Raw genomic sequence first — 18764 nt, 5'->3', positions numbered from 1 at the left:
GCCCCAACTGTGAATATTACATTGTTTAACTCTCAATCCAATTTTTCAATGTGTGCTTCTTTTTATTGTGTTAGTATTCCTTCAATCTGATTATTATAATCAAAATAAATAATTGATTCCTATTTCTCGGTTAATGATCTCTATTTGTGATATTCATTTTGTGTTCGCGTTCTGTGTAAAGAATGTGTATAGCTTTGTCCCACAGAAATGTTTGACGTTTTATATACCGTATCGAATATTGAAATTTTATTCTGTGATAGAGTGTTATTATGTCCGATATTCCTGTTAAATAGTATAGAGTGTAGGTCAGTCTCATACGCTTCCACTCTCTACGAACGCCAGATTTTTATTTTCGTTTAGTGGTATTTTGTTTTGTACATGATACAAAATACTAAATGTATGATTATGATCAATTTTAAACGTAATGCAATAATCGGTTGGTATTTTGTGATGTTCATTTTTCTCCTTTTCAGATTATCAATAAAGGTACTAAGAGAATGTAACAACAATGTCCTCCACGGCTATTTACGAAATTTCCGTAAAAACAGGAGACAAGAAAAACGCAGGGACGGATGCAAATGTCGAGATCTGTCTTCATTGTGACGATGGAAGCAAAACTGCTACATACAATCTTGATAAATTCTTTAGGAACGACTTCGAAAGAGGGCAAAAAGATTCGTTCTCTGTGACGGGCATTAGTCTTGCCAGAGTGGACTACATAGAGATATGGCGAGACACGAAAGGCATCTTGGACGACTGGTATGTCGATGTGATTGAAGTTATTTGTTCAAAAAAAGTCTTCATATTTCCCTTCTTCAGGTGGATCAAAGCAAATTATCATTATAAGGTTCGGCATCTTGATACGTCACTTCCAGCTGATGACCCTTTTAAGGAACAGAGACGGATGGAAATAAATGACGCAAGACAGGAGTACCAACTGACAGTTAAGGAACCCGGGTTTCCGGCACAGGTATTAATTATAAAACCTGCTGATTGAAGTAATGGATGCGGATGGCTCCTCTTCAAATAAGTATTTTCGGACAAATTGTGATAAAGGTTTTTTCATGTGTGAGCGCCACCCTTTTATTTTTTTAATTGTTTCAAAATATAAGTTTTAAAAACAATGCAAAAAATAATATATTGATAATCAAAGGTGTCTTCCTCTCCTCTCACATGTTTTCGGTGACCAAATATCAGAGTATCTGCCGTTTGTATAACAATGTTTATAACTTATTACACATTACAACAAACGACCTGTTTAGTTAGAATCACGTGTAGTAGAAATTCCGATGATACCTCCTGACTTTTTCCTGTTACCAATTAAACTTCAATTCTAATTTTAATATGTGTTTTTAAAGATTTGTCATTAACATCAAACGTTTGATTAAGGTTTCTTCCGATTGTTGTTTTTTTTTCATTTCTATAGGTGAAGTCCTTACCAGAAGATGAACAATTTTCGTTCGACTATGTGGTAAGATCCTTTCATCAGCCATTTCATATCAGACAGAAAATTTCGTTAAACGTAACGTTTATTACTGAATAGACGAATTAATTTGTGTAATAAGATTTGTGATAATGTTTTATGTTAAATATGACAAAAATAGTATACTTACAAACAATGACTACGAGGGCCTGCTTTTCAGGTCTTTTACGCTTCGGAAGTTATTCATTAATTTTTCTTTGTTACGAAACATCGACAATATATGTTGTGTTTGTCATAATCCAAATATAAATTCAAGATCAAAATGAAATATTATTTAATTATTATTAATATTCGAACATTTTCTGTTATAGTGGGACATCAGTAAAAGGAAAGCACATGCTATCTTTCTAAGCAAGATCGTTAAACTCACAAGTGGCAACTGGAAAGACATCGATGATCTGAAGAACATCTACACAAAGGAAGTGTTTGTTCTTCCTGAAGTAGGTTGACACAGCTTCATGCTTTCATTTTCTGTTCACAAAAATCGAAATCACTTCATTATTCCATTTTTTAGTATATAAAATTTAAGTAACATATAAAAAAGTGACATCCATAATGCCTTACTTAACCAGTTTGTTTCAATACCTGTTTTGTATTGTTGTTAAATTGTAGCATAACCTTTCAGTTCATCCTGCTAATCCTTTCCCTGTGCTTTCCATATCAATTGTGCCAAGACAGCATTTAAACATCTTAATGGTCATTGCACGAACCTGACGAACTGATATTTCATTTGATACAAATATAGGATTACATTTACACAGAAGAATTATTTTGTGGCTTAAATATTTAAAAGATATTTTCAATGACTACTATTTACAACATAAAATGGAAAGATGTCAGCCTCCTGCAACAACAACCGCCCTTCACGCAAGGATCTAATTCTGGAAAATCTTTTTCTGGCGATTGTTAGGAATGCCGTGGCAGCTAGAGCTATCAATACAAACAAAGGAAAACTCTCTTGTACCGGCTAAACTCAATTGTTTTATAAAAGATTACTCTGGTAAAGGGGTAATATCTTTTTCATTATTGCTACATAATAAATCTTTTAATTTTTGGCTTTTAAGCTTAACATGTGATATTGTATTGTAAGAAATATGTTATTTACGGTAGAACATAAAATTGCAAAATTCTTCAATTATAGACCCAGACAGCAAAGTATAAAATCTGTTTGTTTCGCATGAGAGTATGGATTTCAACGCTTTTTGCCGTAAACATAACATGGAACCTATTTGATAACAGATGTATTATATCAGCACGATATATCAAGCAAGCTGTAGATTGCATAATGATATAAAACTACATTAAACTAATATATTAATGATATATTAAAGTAATCATAACGGCAGTAGAAATGAAAACAAAACAGCCTTTAACATTCCTGTAGGGTTAGAAACTGCCAGTCCATTGCATTTCATTTGAAGTTGTTCACTTATGAAAGATTGTACAAAAGACACAGAAGTGAATAGCACCTTTTGATTATTTAGAGTTAGATACAGTAGATCCAAACAACGATTTTAACTGCATCATACAGCTGTTTCATCCTTTTCGAAATCGTTAGTGATACTAAGTAACTAAGTATTGAAGCTATTTCCGGTCGTTCAGTCAGCAACGTATATTAGGTGTAAAATGTTGGTATCAATGAAGGTGTTTTAAAATCGAAATGAAAGAATTATACAGTGAAATCTCATACACACTTACCCACACACATAATGAAAAATCATTCATAGTATATGTGACCATAAAGAATACATTTGTGCACTGTTGTATTCTGTCGTCAGAGTGTGGCACTTTGGACAAATGATGAATATTTTGGTTATCAAAGGATTGCCAAGATGAACAACACCGTCATAGAGTTGTGTACTGCCGTTCCCAAAAAGTGAGTCATTCGAATATCAGACAGCAAAATCAAACTTAAGTGAACTTAAATATTGATCACCTTACATTTAAGTTAAAACAAACACTTTTAAAAATTGGACAACCGAAGCTACAATTAGTGCGCATTTCTCTATTTCGTATTCTTTTATTAGGAAAAAAACTTATTCTAGCTGTACAGATCATAAAGGATTCAGTTTATTAACTATTAATTTCTGATATAATGTCTATCCTGACCATTAATATCAATTTCCTAATATGCGGAGTTTGATCTGACATATTATAGACTTTGTCAAAAATATCTTCTATCAAGAATGCATCGAGGTATTATGTAATACATTGTCCTTTCTGCAAGTTATCTATCAAATAGCAACGTGTACAATGCCGGGTAATTGAAAATCTGTTTGATCGATAAAAATGATAAAGGTGTTTATTTGCTTCAGATATGATTCTTTATTGCATCGGTCTCAATGCCATTACAAAGATTAACATTCACGTTACAGAATGGCTGTTACTGATGCTATGGTCAAACAAAGCTTGGAGGGAGTCACACTAGCTGAAGCTATACAAGCCAAACGTTTGTTCATCGTAGATTACGAAATCCTTGATGGCGTCCCTTGCGGAAGAGACGAAAGTGTGGTAAACCAACTCTATTTTGCGTATTTGTTAAGTTTTTGTTAACAGAAGTAGTACGTGTTAGCTTTTTTAAATGGCTGTTTGAATAGTATTGTGTTTCCTGTTATGGGAGAATATGTCCTATTCATATGTAAATATCACGATGCAAAGCCCAACTTCAAGATTCGATTTCCTGTGAAAACGTTTAACGTATATGTTAACCTTATACATGTGTTTTGTATGGATTCTTTCCTGTTCGATGGTAACTAGAACCACACATGATATGCATTATGCCTTAGCTATTGATCTTAAAAGGGATCATCAGCCTGACTGCATTTGAATTGTTTCCTGGCAACAGTATGTTGAAGAGACACAGTAGGTTGGTTAATAAAAACACTGAGTATTAAGAGATTTCGAAAATGGTGCCTTATCTTTAGCAGCGAATTCATGTATCAACGAACGGTCAAAATCAGTAAAAATGGATTTATTGCTCTATTTTTATCCATAAAATAAAACGAAATTGCGTTGATTTGGTAACCGTAGAAAATTGAGTTTGACGAAAAAATACCATTTTACAGTTGTCTCCGAAAGCTCAATGACTTCCACCTCCATCCCAGATTTAAAAACAAACTTTGGGACGGATATTTGACAATGATAATGAGATGAGTGCCACCATGGACACATGATAAGGGGATCAAGATATTGACTTCTAACGATCGGGTATCAATGACCGGCAAACTAGGTTGACCAATTCATGCCGATTCATAAAGGACCTTTAGGAGAACAATATTTAATCAAAATATCTTGCTCTCTCTGTGCGAATTTCAAAACGTTTTGCTATCTCCTCGAACATTTACATGATTTGTTAAATTCGTGCCGTTGACCATTGTACTAGGTAATATAATTTTCTTTGAGGAATCGAATCAACTGCATTAGGGGATTTCAAACTTATCACTGTCGTCAATACCTGTCATAAAATGGGAGGGACTACGCCCTGGTTGTACGGATGTATGCATCACTCGAAGTATGATTCGTGTATTTGCACTTTGGTTTTAGTGGGTTTGACTTTCTCTTCCTAATTTGAATGAAGATGTTGAGTTCACGATCTGCCATTCATTTTTATTTCACCACAGATATGTGCTCCAGTAGCCCTTTTTTTCGTGAATGGAAAACGGAAGTTAATGCCAATCGCTATACAACTTTTTCAAAGTCCAGGGAAAGACAATCCTGTAAGTACTCACAAGTGCACACTTTCGCAGTAATAGAACGCATTGCCATTCAACTATTTAAGTGCATTAAGAAATATTTTCGTATTTGCATAATTTTTTCAAGAAGAGGAGGAATGTTGCTTGTACATAGTGTCACTCAGCTGACGGTGCGTGCGTTAACGGCTCAGTTGATAGTTTATTATCACGCCTAGTTTCCATTGCTGTCGACGCGTTTGACAGGAATGTGTTTTTATACTCATTCAGAAAACCTGGTATCATTATTCTCTTATTCATTTTTTTTATTTCGTTTAATATTCAATGCCCAAGTTTTAATGACTTTGAGTTTGAATTGTGATTCCAATCTCATGTTGTTGTTTCTCTCGCGTCCTATAATTGGATAATTTTATATATGTACGAAGTTAGATAATTGTTCTGTCAATAACGTATATACGCTAAAACTGAACCTCGTCTTATAGAACACGTGAACACCATACTTTCAATAATATTAACATGCATAACATGACAAACTCTTCTCAAAATACGTTTGAATCATCAGACATTTCATGTTATTAAGTCTAATTCAAAACAACACTTCTCAAGAGCAATTTAATCTTATTTTTCGTACATTTTGTAATTTTATATGATAAACATATCCAGCCGTTTTAGTTAGATAATATTCATTATCTTGTAGGTTTTCCTTCCCACGGATCCCGAATACACTTGGATCACAGCCAAACTATGGTTCAATCATGCTGACAGCACATATCACCAATCCTTCACCCATTTAGGTAATTGTGAATGAACACTTTTCTTCTAATAGTATCCCTAATAAAAACAAATTTGTTTGGTTTTAGTTTTTTGATCTGATCTATTTCATTTGGTTTTAGAAAAAAACATTGACATGCAGATAGGAATGAGTATACTACGAATTGCAAGATAAACATTTGAACTGCTTGAAATGACCTTTCTGTCCTTATGTAATATCAATTGAAAAGGCTGAAGATCAAACCACTTATATATTTGATACAGTATGAGTATACCAATATGTCCTTCACAACAGCTTTTCATGCTGGGTTCTGAATATTGTGAAATCCGTTAATTGAAATGTAAATTTCAAGATACTTATGAATGTTGTTGAAAAAAAAGTCAGAAAATGGGCGAAACGAAAAATGCGGCTTTGGATTAATTTTTGAAGTGGGTTAAGTCAAATTCGGTCCACCTTATTAAAAGAATTTGCAGTTTGAAATCAAAAACGAAAACAAATCACTGGTCAGCTTTCCTCGATCCTGATGTTAAATCCACATTGCATGGTATGCTATTATGCCTGATCCCTGTCTGCGATCATTATTACATTTCCTGTATACAAAAAGATTAGGGCTTGCTTGATAACGACGGAAACCCCTCTGATACATATGCAATCTTTCAAAAATCGAAATATTAGTTAATCCTGCTTCGTTATTGTAATCATTATATTGCTTATCAATTATAAGGATACGGACCTCCCCCTTTTATACTGGATCTCTAAACTCTACGAGAATCCATACCAACAACGATTTATAGCTGGTTCATCTAAATGTTCAACCAAGACTTTGTCTAAACTACCATTCTAAGTACTATCAAATATGGGTTACAGTCTTATTGTGATCTTCAACACTCTTTTCTAAAAATTGTTTCTTCTGCAATTATATCTGATTTTTCAACCCTGTACGCCACCATACCCCATTCTAAACTGAAGGAACACCTTCGTTTTCTTGTAAGAGAGCTTTCGTCTCAAAGGAAGGTGAGCGGTGGTATTAATATATGGTTGTGAATTATACTGAAGAAATATACGGAGGACGAAATCATAAATATGCTTGAGTTTCTGCTTGACAACATCTTCGTCGAATTTGGTAGTAAGATGCTCGTAAGTTTGCCTATTGGTTTCGTTGTTGTATACCTTGTTCTCATTTGAGAACTTGACATTACTTACATAGATTGACCAAGGTTTAAATGGCGGGTTTCGTCGATGAAGCAGAATACGCTTATTCTTCTGGAACACCTGGTTTTATTTCCCTTGTCCTTTTTTGCAGGAATCTTCACGTTTTTTGTTTTTGTTTTTGTCGTAGTTTTATGGAATTTGAGTTTGAATTATGATTATGTTGCCATGTTGGTATTTAATTTGTGTTTTTCGTATGACAATCCTTTCACGATTACCCAGAATCTTACAGCGTCCTAAGAGAGTTGTTTATTATGTTTCAACAGTGAGAAAAATCATATAACCAAAATGCAATAGCTAAATATGTTGTTTATCTTATTCCTGCTTCTCCTACTGGCTTGGGTCTTAGCTCTGGCCAAACAGTGTAATTGGTTAATATTTAAGATATTTAAGTGATGTAGACCTTAAGGATCTGTAACAGTAAGTCTCAAAAATATATTTATTATCTAAACTTTTCGTGTGTAAGCTGTGTTAGTTAACACAGGTTAATTAATATTTGTACTTTACAGGAGGAACACACTTGATGATGGAAGGTGTGGCTGTTGTCACACACAGGAATCTGTCTCCCTCACATCCGATTTTCAAACTACTCGCACCTCACTTTCTGTTCCTGTTAGCTCTGAATACGTAAGTGTGTTGGTTTTAGTATTTACACAATACATACTTCGTCTTCTTCATACAATTGAAGTGAAGGAGGCACCCACGCTTTTGCTTTTTGTTACTAACGTACTGTAGGAACGATACGACAAAGGAATACAAATGAAAAGTTGAGAAGATACATTTAAAATATAAAACCATTCTCTGGTTATATTTCATTTCATTTTTCCCTGGCTCACAACAAAAAACAAATCGAATGGTTACATTATATCCGGATGTCAGTAAACTGTAATTTTAGAAATTGACTGGACAAAATATCCGATATCATATATTAATGTCAGATAAATTGTTTGAATGAAATTAATCAATACAATTTAAGCTATTTATGCATGTCTTTATTATTACGCACTTGTGAATGTCATTACAGCTTTCAGCACGTGTCTGTAACAAAAGCAAATATCACTCAAATTTAATGTCGATTATGTAATTTATTTAAATATCATTTAACTAACAATATAATCATCGTATGTGAGTGGGAGTTGAACTATAAACGCTGTCAACTTCTGTTGTTTTTCCTCTTGATAATGGTGCATTTAATGCATTATGCTAGATGTAATGATGTTTTATAAATGGTAACGTAACTCAGTCTCGAAATGTAAGATATGACATTATAACAATTATAGTTATTGTAATGGAGTTGTAAAGGGCATTTACAGGATTTTGAATCTACAATAGACATGTATAGTACTGATATTGTTTGACTTGTAGACGTGCATTAAGTAATCTGGTGTCCCCTGGGGGCTGGGCAGATAGGGCGATGTCTGTCGGAATCAGAGGAATGTTTGAAGTCATCCGGAGAAAGTAAATAGTTTTCTTTATCACAACCTTAATATATACATAACATTTACAGCATGAATACGTTAAGCTTAAGACTCTTATTAAGCAGATCGAGAAATATTGTAATCTAAGAAAAATTATACCACGGAAATAAATTTGTCTTGATGATTAACATCCTGGTTTCTAAAGCGCATTACCTTTATCAGGAAGTTCTCACAACTTTTAAAGTTGAGCTTGCTACCTTGAACTTGTTTACTTAACAAGAGTACAAACTACGCTTCAAAACACTTAACAATTTTGAATAAGAATATATTTTTTGCCACTTTATGCTATCCATATGTTATCTAGAAACATTTTACCGTTTGGCCTATTATCTGCCATGAGTGCCAACATAACCTCATATATTATATGCACAAACACACCCATTGAATTAATATTGATTTCATTGATACAATGTGGATGAACTTTCCACTGATGTGACTGCGTACTTGACAATGGAATAAACAATATTTCATTACGCTGCTGTAGGTGTCGTCTATGGAGACTGGATATAGATGGTACGCTTCCTAAGGACTTGGAACGAAGAGGGGTAACTTAATGTTGATTTTGATTATGTATTTGTTAATAATGTATGAGGTTGTTGTGAAGTAATCACATCTTGTAGTCAGATAGAAATACTGCGCAATGAAGCTTTAGAAAAAATACTTTATCAATTAAAATTTAACCCACAAAACTATTATTTCCCACTATACTCAGTAATAGCTACAGAAAGGTGGTTGACAGTTTAATGTAATGGTGTGATTTCTGTTTGTTTCAGTTACTTAAAGACGATGTATTACCGGGTTATTACTTTCGGGATGACGCATTGCTTGTCTACAACGCAATATACAATTATGTCGTCAACTACATTAAAATATATTATGGTAAGGAAATTCAATACTTGGTGTCTAAAGCACTTAAAAATACATACATAGTGAACAAGTGTCCTAGAGAAAACTTTGAAGTGCATCCCAGTGCACTATGGTGTTCACTCCAATACCTACAGTGTTAACTCTACTACACTGTGACGGTGACATTATCATATCATCCTTTATATATAAGGGACTTTACATAATCGTTGTTTTGTTTACATGCATTTCAGTTTTTTAAAATTCATGTTGACAGTATCTACCTAAACATTGAATTTCAACAAGTTTAACTATTCAAATATGTTTGTATTGCGCCTGATAAAAGGATGTTTAACAATAAATAAGAATTAAATGATAAATTATTCTGACAATATACAATATAACACACAAGTGAATAACATTTTTTAATACAAATTTAGAGTGAGATACAGTAGAGAAAAACAATGAATTAATATACATTGAATATCCAATACCATGAAAGGATTCACAAAACCTTGATTATATTATGAACACTTTGACTAGAGAAAAGTACACTTAACTAGTAGATATAGCTAGGAGTGCTTACAAATGTACGTCCCTAATATAGCCACAATGTTATCCGCTAAAACATGTGTCTAATATGATTACCTCTCTCTTTTCATTATGGTGTTATGGGATTTATATGCACCACATAGTATTTATATTTTACAAGAATTTTCATTAAAAAGTCTTTGTTTTGTTGCTGCTGAGTACGATTTGAATGAGGTCTACATGGATGTGGGGCAACTAGTGTGGATGATGTAGGTCATATATATGATTTTAGTGACAAATGATTACCAACAACCCCCTCCATTATCTAGGCGAGACATTTGTATAAAACAACGAACCTCACATTTGTCAGGGAGGGCAGTTTACAGTCCAAAGTATATTTCACGATGTATATGTAGGTCTGCTAAATATATTGGTTCTCTTGCATAACCATGAATGTGTAACATCCCTATGGTGATCCACACATTTCCACACAGTAGAAAGGGACAATGCTGTACTCTAGTACGGATGCTGGATCAAAACAAAGAGATCGAACTCCGTTGGATGAACACATTGATCCCTGAAATTGCTATCAACTAGATTTTCAATTATATATATATTTATATAACAGTGAAAACAGAAAAGAAAAGCAGCACAGGATACTACTCCAAATACAAAACTTTAAATTATTGGATGGGTGACACATAAGATGTTCAACCACAGATGGGTGTTAAACGTGACTTTAGTGATAGTTGAATTAACACATATGGACACAATGATTGCTGTTGCCTTGTGACCGGATGCATTCAGCAAAAGTCTAAGTGGTGTGAGGATAACACTTGTAACTATACGAGCTTTTCAGAGAAGTGTCTTTTGTGCATGAGACGACATAGTACTTGTACCGCAAAAAGATTTCATGGATAGATAAATAGAAAGGCGTAATTTCAGAGAAAATCATTGAGTGGATTGTGGTCGAATTCTATCGTGATTTACTCAAAATTTATACACTTGTGAAACAATATGTAGTGTTTATAGGTCTGTATACGAGACTTTTCTCACATATGCATAACATCACATCAAAATACGAGAATCAGAAAATTCTGCGAAAACTTCCACAACGAAGTGATGCAAAGACAAGATTACTTAGGCTGAGCCATATTTATTAACAAAAGCTTTGTGTGGATATCAAAAGAAAGAAATATCAATAAAAGTGGCTACAAACTGATATTATTGTTCAGAGGACCGCCAGGAAAAATTAAATCAATCTCCAAACTCAAATGTACAGGTATAGTAGGTGCGTTTATAGATAAAGTGAGATGTCGTGCGTGATGTGCACTTTTCGTGACGTCATAGCACAAGTATTAATGGGACGTATACATGTTTTTAGTATATACTGACCTCTTGTGGAAAAGTGATTTTCCGACTTTGGTTCGGGAACGATCATAACCGAAGGCATGTTTACAAAAAGTTCATTTCAACCACATTATACCAATACAGGCACACGATACAGTCTTGAGTATTACTTATATAAGCTGATTTTTAATATATAGATATAAATTATTTTTAGTGAAAGTTGTGTTCACTGAGGCTTTAGAACAGGATAAACACATACCAAAGTATGTAACATCTTAATACAGGTAGGAAAACTCCCCTGTCACTTTCCTTGTACGCTCCACTGCACTTGACAACCAACCTTAGTTTGCTCCCAACTGTGATGTTTTCTATAAGATACTATAGTGCCATGTTTGTACTGTGCTAAGGATATAAAGATAAAACTGCATAGATGATATACAAGCCATTTTATGAAACCCGACGACCATATAATGATAACATAAAATATTATGTCCTGCTTTTGTCCTGGTTAAGAATCAGCCGACAAGCTCGTTAGTGACACTGAACTTCAGGATTGGGCAGCGGAAACGGTATTGTCCAAGGAAAAGGGAGGCCTGGGACTTCTTGTAAGCTATACATTTTTCATTTGTACATGTGATATGTTTCCATAAAAAACGACTTGAACTATACCGTCAATATTTAATTGACACACAATTTAAAAGGTGAAATTGAAATGTGTGTTGGTATTTAATCACATCACTGAGGGAATTCGCATTCGCAAAACAAAAAGCAAAAAACGTATCCTTTTATTTTTTATACCGATCACCGCTAACTTATAACTGGTTGTATGCTTCCAAAGGGGGTTCCTGGAAATGGAAAGATTACCACTATTGACCAGTTAGCCACAATTATCACCAGCCATATATACACGTGTAGTGTAGCTCATGCTGCCGCCAATTTCCCTCAATACGACCAGTATGGTTTTCCACCGGCATACCCTGCCTCCATTAGGGGTAAGCCACCTACAGACAAGGTAAGTAATGAAAGATCGGAATTAATGTTTTTTTTTTAAATTCATGCTAGTGAAATATTCAAATTTTATTTAATTGTCAAAATTGATTGCTCAAATTTCAGTTTTTTTTAAAGACAAGTACATGTATCTTGTTTTTTTTTTTTTTTTTTTTGACTTTAATGTAATGATTATCATTGAGGGATAGTAAATTTATCCTACGTTGCAATTGTGACGTCATAAGGAAATAAATGAGATGGTGACGCCATTCATAGGCGATATACATGTATTTCGTTGCTGTATATACAATTTGATATTTCATTTGAAGTTTGATGTTTTATATGCATTTTAATGTTCTATATGAACTCTTAAAAAACGAGAAAAAAAACATGATTCAACGAGTTGAAGACATAAGTGCAATGAGATAATTTTGAATCTTTTCGGCTCGTGTAACGTAAGACTATTGAAAACCACCATAGGAAGGACATTTGAGCTGCACACCTCTTTAACATTTCATTTGAATTTGCTTCAAGACAAGTAAATTATAGTCTTCTAAGTAAGATATATGCTGTGGTTATTGTTGGGTTTTAATTGGGGATACATTTTCTCATCTATATATAATGGAAAAGGTCGTTTGTTGACATATAGTGCTTTACTGATTACGTGTCGTTTATCATGATACCAATGAAGAACAACGCTTGATATTCAGACACAGGATTGAAGACTGATAACGGTAACTTAATTCGTTCATACCTTAACAGACGCCACTTACTGAAACGGCGGTGCTTGCAGCACTTCCCGACAAGGAAACCACGCTAGACATGATGGTGGTGACTTACATTCTCAGTGAGAGGACCACTAACTGTCTAGGGAACTTTGAAGTCCAATATGTGTTTGATCCGCCAGCGTTAGCTGTAATTGAGGAGTGAGTTGTACTATTCGTTTTCAGGATGGCGACTATTAGAATTAACACGACTTTCCAGCAGTGCCATAATTAAAATAATTAAAAGGAAATCACACCTAAATATCTATATGTAGAAAGATAAAATATTCTAAAGTGATAATTTCATTCTTTTTTCACTTAAAAGAGTAGATTTCTTTCTAGTCCTTTTTATTTTTTAAATCGCAAAATCGTTCCATTTTCAGATTTAAAACTCAACTGAAGGCCATATCTCGACAAATAAGGGAAAAGAACAAGACCAGGGAACCCCCGTATCCTTGGTTAGACCCACAGGAGATTCCAAACGCCATTAGCATTTGAAGGCTTCCTTAACGGTTCTATCACAAGATTGAGAGACCTCAACTCCAAAGTGTTCAATCCCTAATTTCGTGAATTGATATGGTAACTTACCACAGATAAAGCGGGTCGTTTTACAACACACAGTCACGGTATAGAATGATTCATTCAAATGATATGACGAAGTTAAATTAGTAAAATGATATTTCACTCTCTAACTTTCCTGTGATAAGCAAATAACGCTGGCAAGTGTGATCGATTAGAATGATACATAGATAATTTTTATTATATATAGTTATCACCATGACAGGTACTGATGTTTATTCCATAAACGTTTTTATTTCAAAACTGACACAAGCTTTTCTAAATTTAAAAAATTATTGAACGATATACATGATAAACAATTGTCACCAGCTGACGAACATTTATGCATCACAGGACTATTTTCTTGCCAAAGTATCTTCTAAATGAGTCTGTGTACATTGTTCATTTATGCTGGTGATATTTTGAGTTATTTCAGCTAAGTGATGTTTTACTTAAATATTTTTAAATGGTTTCACAATAAGACTTTGAAAGAAACCAATTTATCAAATCAATAAAGAGTAAACATAAATGCGATGATTAAGAACAGATATCGAAAGTATCAGTTGACATTATGCACTCTTTAGTAATAATCTTTGTTATTGTAAAAACTATAAGTATAAAATTCTTAATAATTCACCTTAAAACTGTTTACGACCATCAACAATTTATCCTTACTGTCGGTGAATTATATTTAATGCAAAATTGTTGACAAACATTGAATAAAACAACTATTGTGCACCTTTAAATGGTCTTTTTATGTCAGATTTTAGAAGGTAAGGAGTGTGCTACGTAACGTATGTGTGTAATTAAATGGAAACAGAATATAATGTTTTCGTTTTTCATTTTATTTTATTATTTTTCCTAGAATGGAATAAATCGCAAAAATAGCCATCTTAAAAGTGAAAGAAAATAGTGACTCGTAACTGTCTCGTTAGTTTTTTATTATTATTAATGAGAAAAAAAATATCCTTGATACTTTAAGCTTTAGGTAAAACTGCTAAGATGTGAATAACTGAAAAAATATTTCTTTACAGTATCTATGTAAGTGATATCAGGACGAACTATATAATGATCTGATACGTATCTTAACATAGGTCGCGTAGAACGAATGTGATAGAGTGTTACGTATGTACGGAATTCCTGTGAACAAAGTTATGATCCAAATTATGTAGAAACAAAACGAAATACCACTAAGGTTTTATTGTAATGTTGGGATACAATACCAGGTAAACTAACATGTTGACAACACTGGACACAAGGCAGAGATATTTACAGAAAATCAGGGGACGCGGGGAGGCGAAATGTAAATAAACTATAACATATCTGATCCGTACACTAATACTAATACTAACACAAATATTAAACATAAATATGTCCACGGAACCATGAACACACCATAGGCCTAAATCTAAGCATATTTAAAGGTACCTTGGATATGATTAATTTATTACATGCATATGGTGAGGACTTAGTGATCTAGTAGTAAATACTATCATCTCCATCACCTACACAGGGCGGTCCCATGTACTGGCCGCAGGTAGGCGTTTTTTCTCCGGGAACTCGGGAACTCGGCTTTCCTCCACCGGCCAAACCTCCCATGTCCTTGAATGACATTGACTGTTCGAACCAATTATGATGATGGTTTTTCGCCTCTCTGACTCTGCCCGTTGCCGCATTCAAACCAATGTATGCACTCCCCATTTAGAGCCAGACATCACGTGACACCCAACCCGGCATCCGTCTTACAATACACGGACTTGCTATCGATCTGTTTTACGATTTCATGGAGTAAAACTACTCACTGAATTTTGCCATGATAATCAATTACAACCGGTGAGACTTGGTTAGCGAGATCAGTGCATGAATAAGCTTTTCGCTTATAAATTAGCTTTCATTTCAATGACAGTCTTTAGAGTTATGTCCCATTATGGTATTTAATACATAAAGTTCTATAAACACCTGGCCCAGACTGACACCTGCTAACCAACATCTGATCGCGTCACCTTATCAACCAACGCCTACTTGGTGCAGTCGTAAGTTTTGCAAGATAACAGTTTTGTTGTGTAAGCGCACACTGCTACATTATCTATATTGCAAGATACCCGAGGCCTGAATAATGAGGTCTAAACCACATATAACTTATTCTAGTTCAGATACATGATCTTTTTGTCAGTACCATAAATTTAATCCCGCCGGTGACGCTTGCTCCACACACTATATTCGTCAGTTTAATTACCGCTGTATTTTCTAAAACAACGATTTAGGTAAAAGAGGTTGCTAAGTTTCTATATGTCAGTAACAGCTCATGCCTATTATGGACAAAAGTGTACTCTTGTTACCATGCACATTCTTATTGTTGGTTAAACATGTATAATACAAAATAAATATTAGTGTTTTTTAATGCTACCATTGTAAATATAACCTGTCTACCCCTTCCCCCTTCCGACAAAAAAAGGCAAAACAAAATGTTTCAGACACGTTACAGGTTTTCATAATACCACATGACTGTGAATATCACCATTGAATACATTCGAAGTAATTCTCAAAATGTACAAAATCAAAATGGAATAAAAGTATTTCCCCCAGCGAATCTGTCGTACACTATGTTCCTAAACATATACTATTCTCACACACACATATAATTGTATCTTGTTGTCTACATGGTTTGATACCAACATTTGCATAACTACAAGATTATATGTAACAAGGACTTTTAAATTATGTATCATGACAATAGCAAATAAAGTTAATTAAGGATACTCGCCTCATCACAAAAATGTGTTAAAAAAATATACTCTTAATTGAATTAATAATGGTTTCTTGACTGCGGCAAAGGCTGCTAAATAAAATATCAAAAAAATATTAGACAGCTGACAAATAGCTTATGATAGTCTTCTCCAAAGATTAATGGTCAAAATGTCTAAAGCATACAACGTACACACACGCGCACACACCCTCTCTCTCTCTCTCTCTCTCTCTCTCTCTCTCTCTCTCTCTCTCTCTCTCTCTCTCTCTCTCTCTCTCTCTCTCTCTCTCTCTCTCTCTCTCTCACACACACACACACACACACACACACACACACACACACATATATATAAATACATATAGACATCCTTTTTCGTGGGTGTCGGGGTGGTGTAGTTGGTTAAACTGTTATCAGATTTATTGACTACGCGATTTGGTGATTTAGATCGAAGTAGTTCGAATCCCAAATAGGGCACGAGTAAAATATTTTCTTCCTTCGTCAGTTGTGTTTTCATGTTGAAATATAAGTTAATTTAAATTTCCTGTCGAAATTGTACGTGTGTTTGATACACAAAATCCTTCGCTTAACTATTGACTATGTGTGAACTTTATCAAGGTCATTACTTTGTGGACAGATAGTATTTACCAATGTGCCATTTCAGAGGGTATTTTATATAGATATTGATTCAACAATTAACAAGTGATAGTGTACCTAAATAACATAATCATTTACTAACTCTGTTATACTGTTATATTCCTTGTTAAGAAACAAGAAATGTGTTCATCGCGCCTTATTACTTCAAATATACAGAACAACAGCCTCACTGAATCGGATGTATCTTTTTTAATTTCGGCATAGAGATAAGATTTACAATAGACCAACAGGATATTACCGACAAAGTTCTGTGTAGATAGAGTTTATCGGTGCTTGAGTAGTGAGTCACATTTCAACACAATATATATCTAAATCGATTCTCCATTTGCCCTGTGTCTGACAGCAACAACAACATTCAGTCACACTATTTGTTTATAATATGATTCTTCCTCGTTGTCCTCATTGCAAGCATTTAGACCCACAGTGTTACTGAATCAGCTGTATCTACATCCTAACTCACTCACTCAGGTATACAGACCCAAAGTGTTACTGAATCAGCCTTACCCCAGCCTAACTCACTCAGATATACAGACCCAAAGCCTAACTCACTCAGGTATACAGACCCACAGTGTTAATGAATCAGCTGTACTTACATCCTAACTCACTCAGGTATACAGACCCACAGTATTACAGCAATAGGGATAAAGACCCATAGCCTATGTCAGTATACAGACTAAGGTATACAAGGTATACAGGCCAATAGCCTAAGTCACTCAGGTATACAGACCCATAGCCTAAGTCACTTAGGTATACAGACCCATACCCTATGTCAATAAGGTATAAAGACCCATAGCCTAAGTCACTAAGGTATACAGACCCATAGCCTTAGTCACTCAGGTATACAGACCCATAGCCTAAGTCACTAAGGTATACAGACCCATAGCCTTAGTCACTCAGGTATACAGACCCATAGCCTAAGTCACTCAGGTATACAGACCCATAGCCTAAGTCACTAAGGTATACAGACCCATAGTTTAAGTCACTCAGGTAAACAAGCCCATAGCCAAAGTCACTCAGGTATACAGGCCAATAGCCAAAGTCACTCAGGTATGCAGACTCATAGCCTAAGTCACTCAAGTATACAGACCCACAGTGTTAATGAATCAGCTGTACCTACATCCTAACTCACTCAGGTATACAGACCCACAATATGACAGCAATAGGGATACAGACCCATAACCTTAGTCACTAAGATATACAGACCCATAACCTTAGTCACTAAGATATACAGACCCATAGCCTGAGTCACTAAGGTATACAGGCCCATAGCTTAAGTCACTCAGGTAAACAAGCCCATAGCCAAAGTCACTCAGGTATACTAAGTCACTCAGGTATACAGGCCCATGGCCTTAGTCACTCTGGTATACAGGCCCATGGCCTTAGTCACTCTGGTATACAGGCCCATAGCCTAAGTCACTCAGGTATACAGACCCATAGCCTAAGTCACTCTGGTATACAGGCCCGTAACCTAAGTCACTCAAGTATACAGGCCCATGGCCTTAGTCACTCCGGTATACAGGCCCATGGCCTTAGTCACTCTGGTATACAGGCCCATGGCCTCAAGGATCCATAGCCTAAAGTCACTAGCCTAAGTCACTAAGGTATACACACACACAGTGTTACTGGATCAGATACAAGGATCCATAGCCTAAAGTCACTCAGGTATACATGCCCACAGTATTACTGCAATAGGGATACAG

General features: G+C 34.8%; 1 protein-coding gene across 1 annotated transcript; it reads left to right on the top strand.

The window, feature by feature from the left end:
• The first annotated feature begins 508 nt into the window (after nucleotides 1-508).
• Nucleotides 509-13604, top strand: LOC132543958 (polyunsaturated fatty acid 5-lipoxygenase-like). The gene is made up of 15 exons (XM_060207519.1): nucleotides 509-970; nucleotides 1427-1471; nucleotides 1795-1923; nucleotides 3262-3359; nucleotides 3859-3994; nucleotides 5104-5199; nucleotides 5870-5966; nucleotides 7663-7780; nucleotides 8519-8611; nucleotides 9116-9176; nucleotides 9405-9510; nucleotides 11869-11960; nucleotides 12194-12367; nucleotides 13105-13268; nucleotides 13490-13604. The coding sequence occupies exons 1-15, from the start codon at nucleotides 509-511 to the stop codon at nucleotides 13602-13604; spliced, it is 1986 nt and encodes a 661-aa protein (XP_060063502.1).
• The last annotated feature ends 5160 nt before the right edge of the window (nucleotides 13605-18764 follow it).

Source organism: Ylistrum balloti, unplaced genomic scaffold (genome assembly GCF_031769215.1).
Source record: "Ylistrum balloti isolate Yb309-2 unplaced genomic scaffold, AGI_CSIRO_Ybal_v1 Utg369586, whole genome shotgun sequence".
Lineage (NCBI taxonomy): Eukaryota > Metazoa > Mollusca > Bivalvia > Pectinida > Pectinidae > Ylistrum > Ylistrum balloti.
This window is presented reverse-complemented; position numbering and strand designations above follow the sequence as displayed.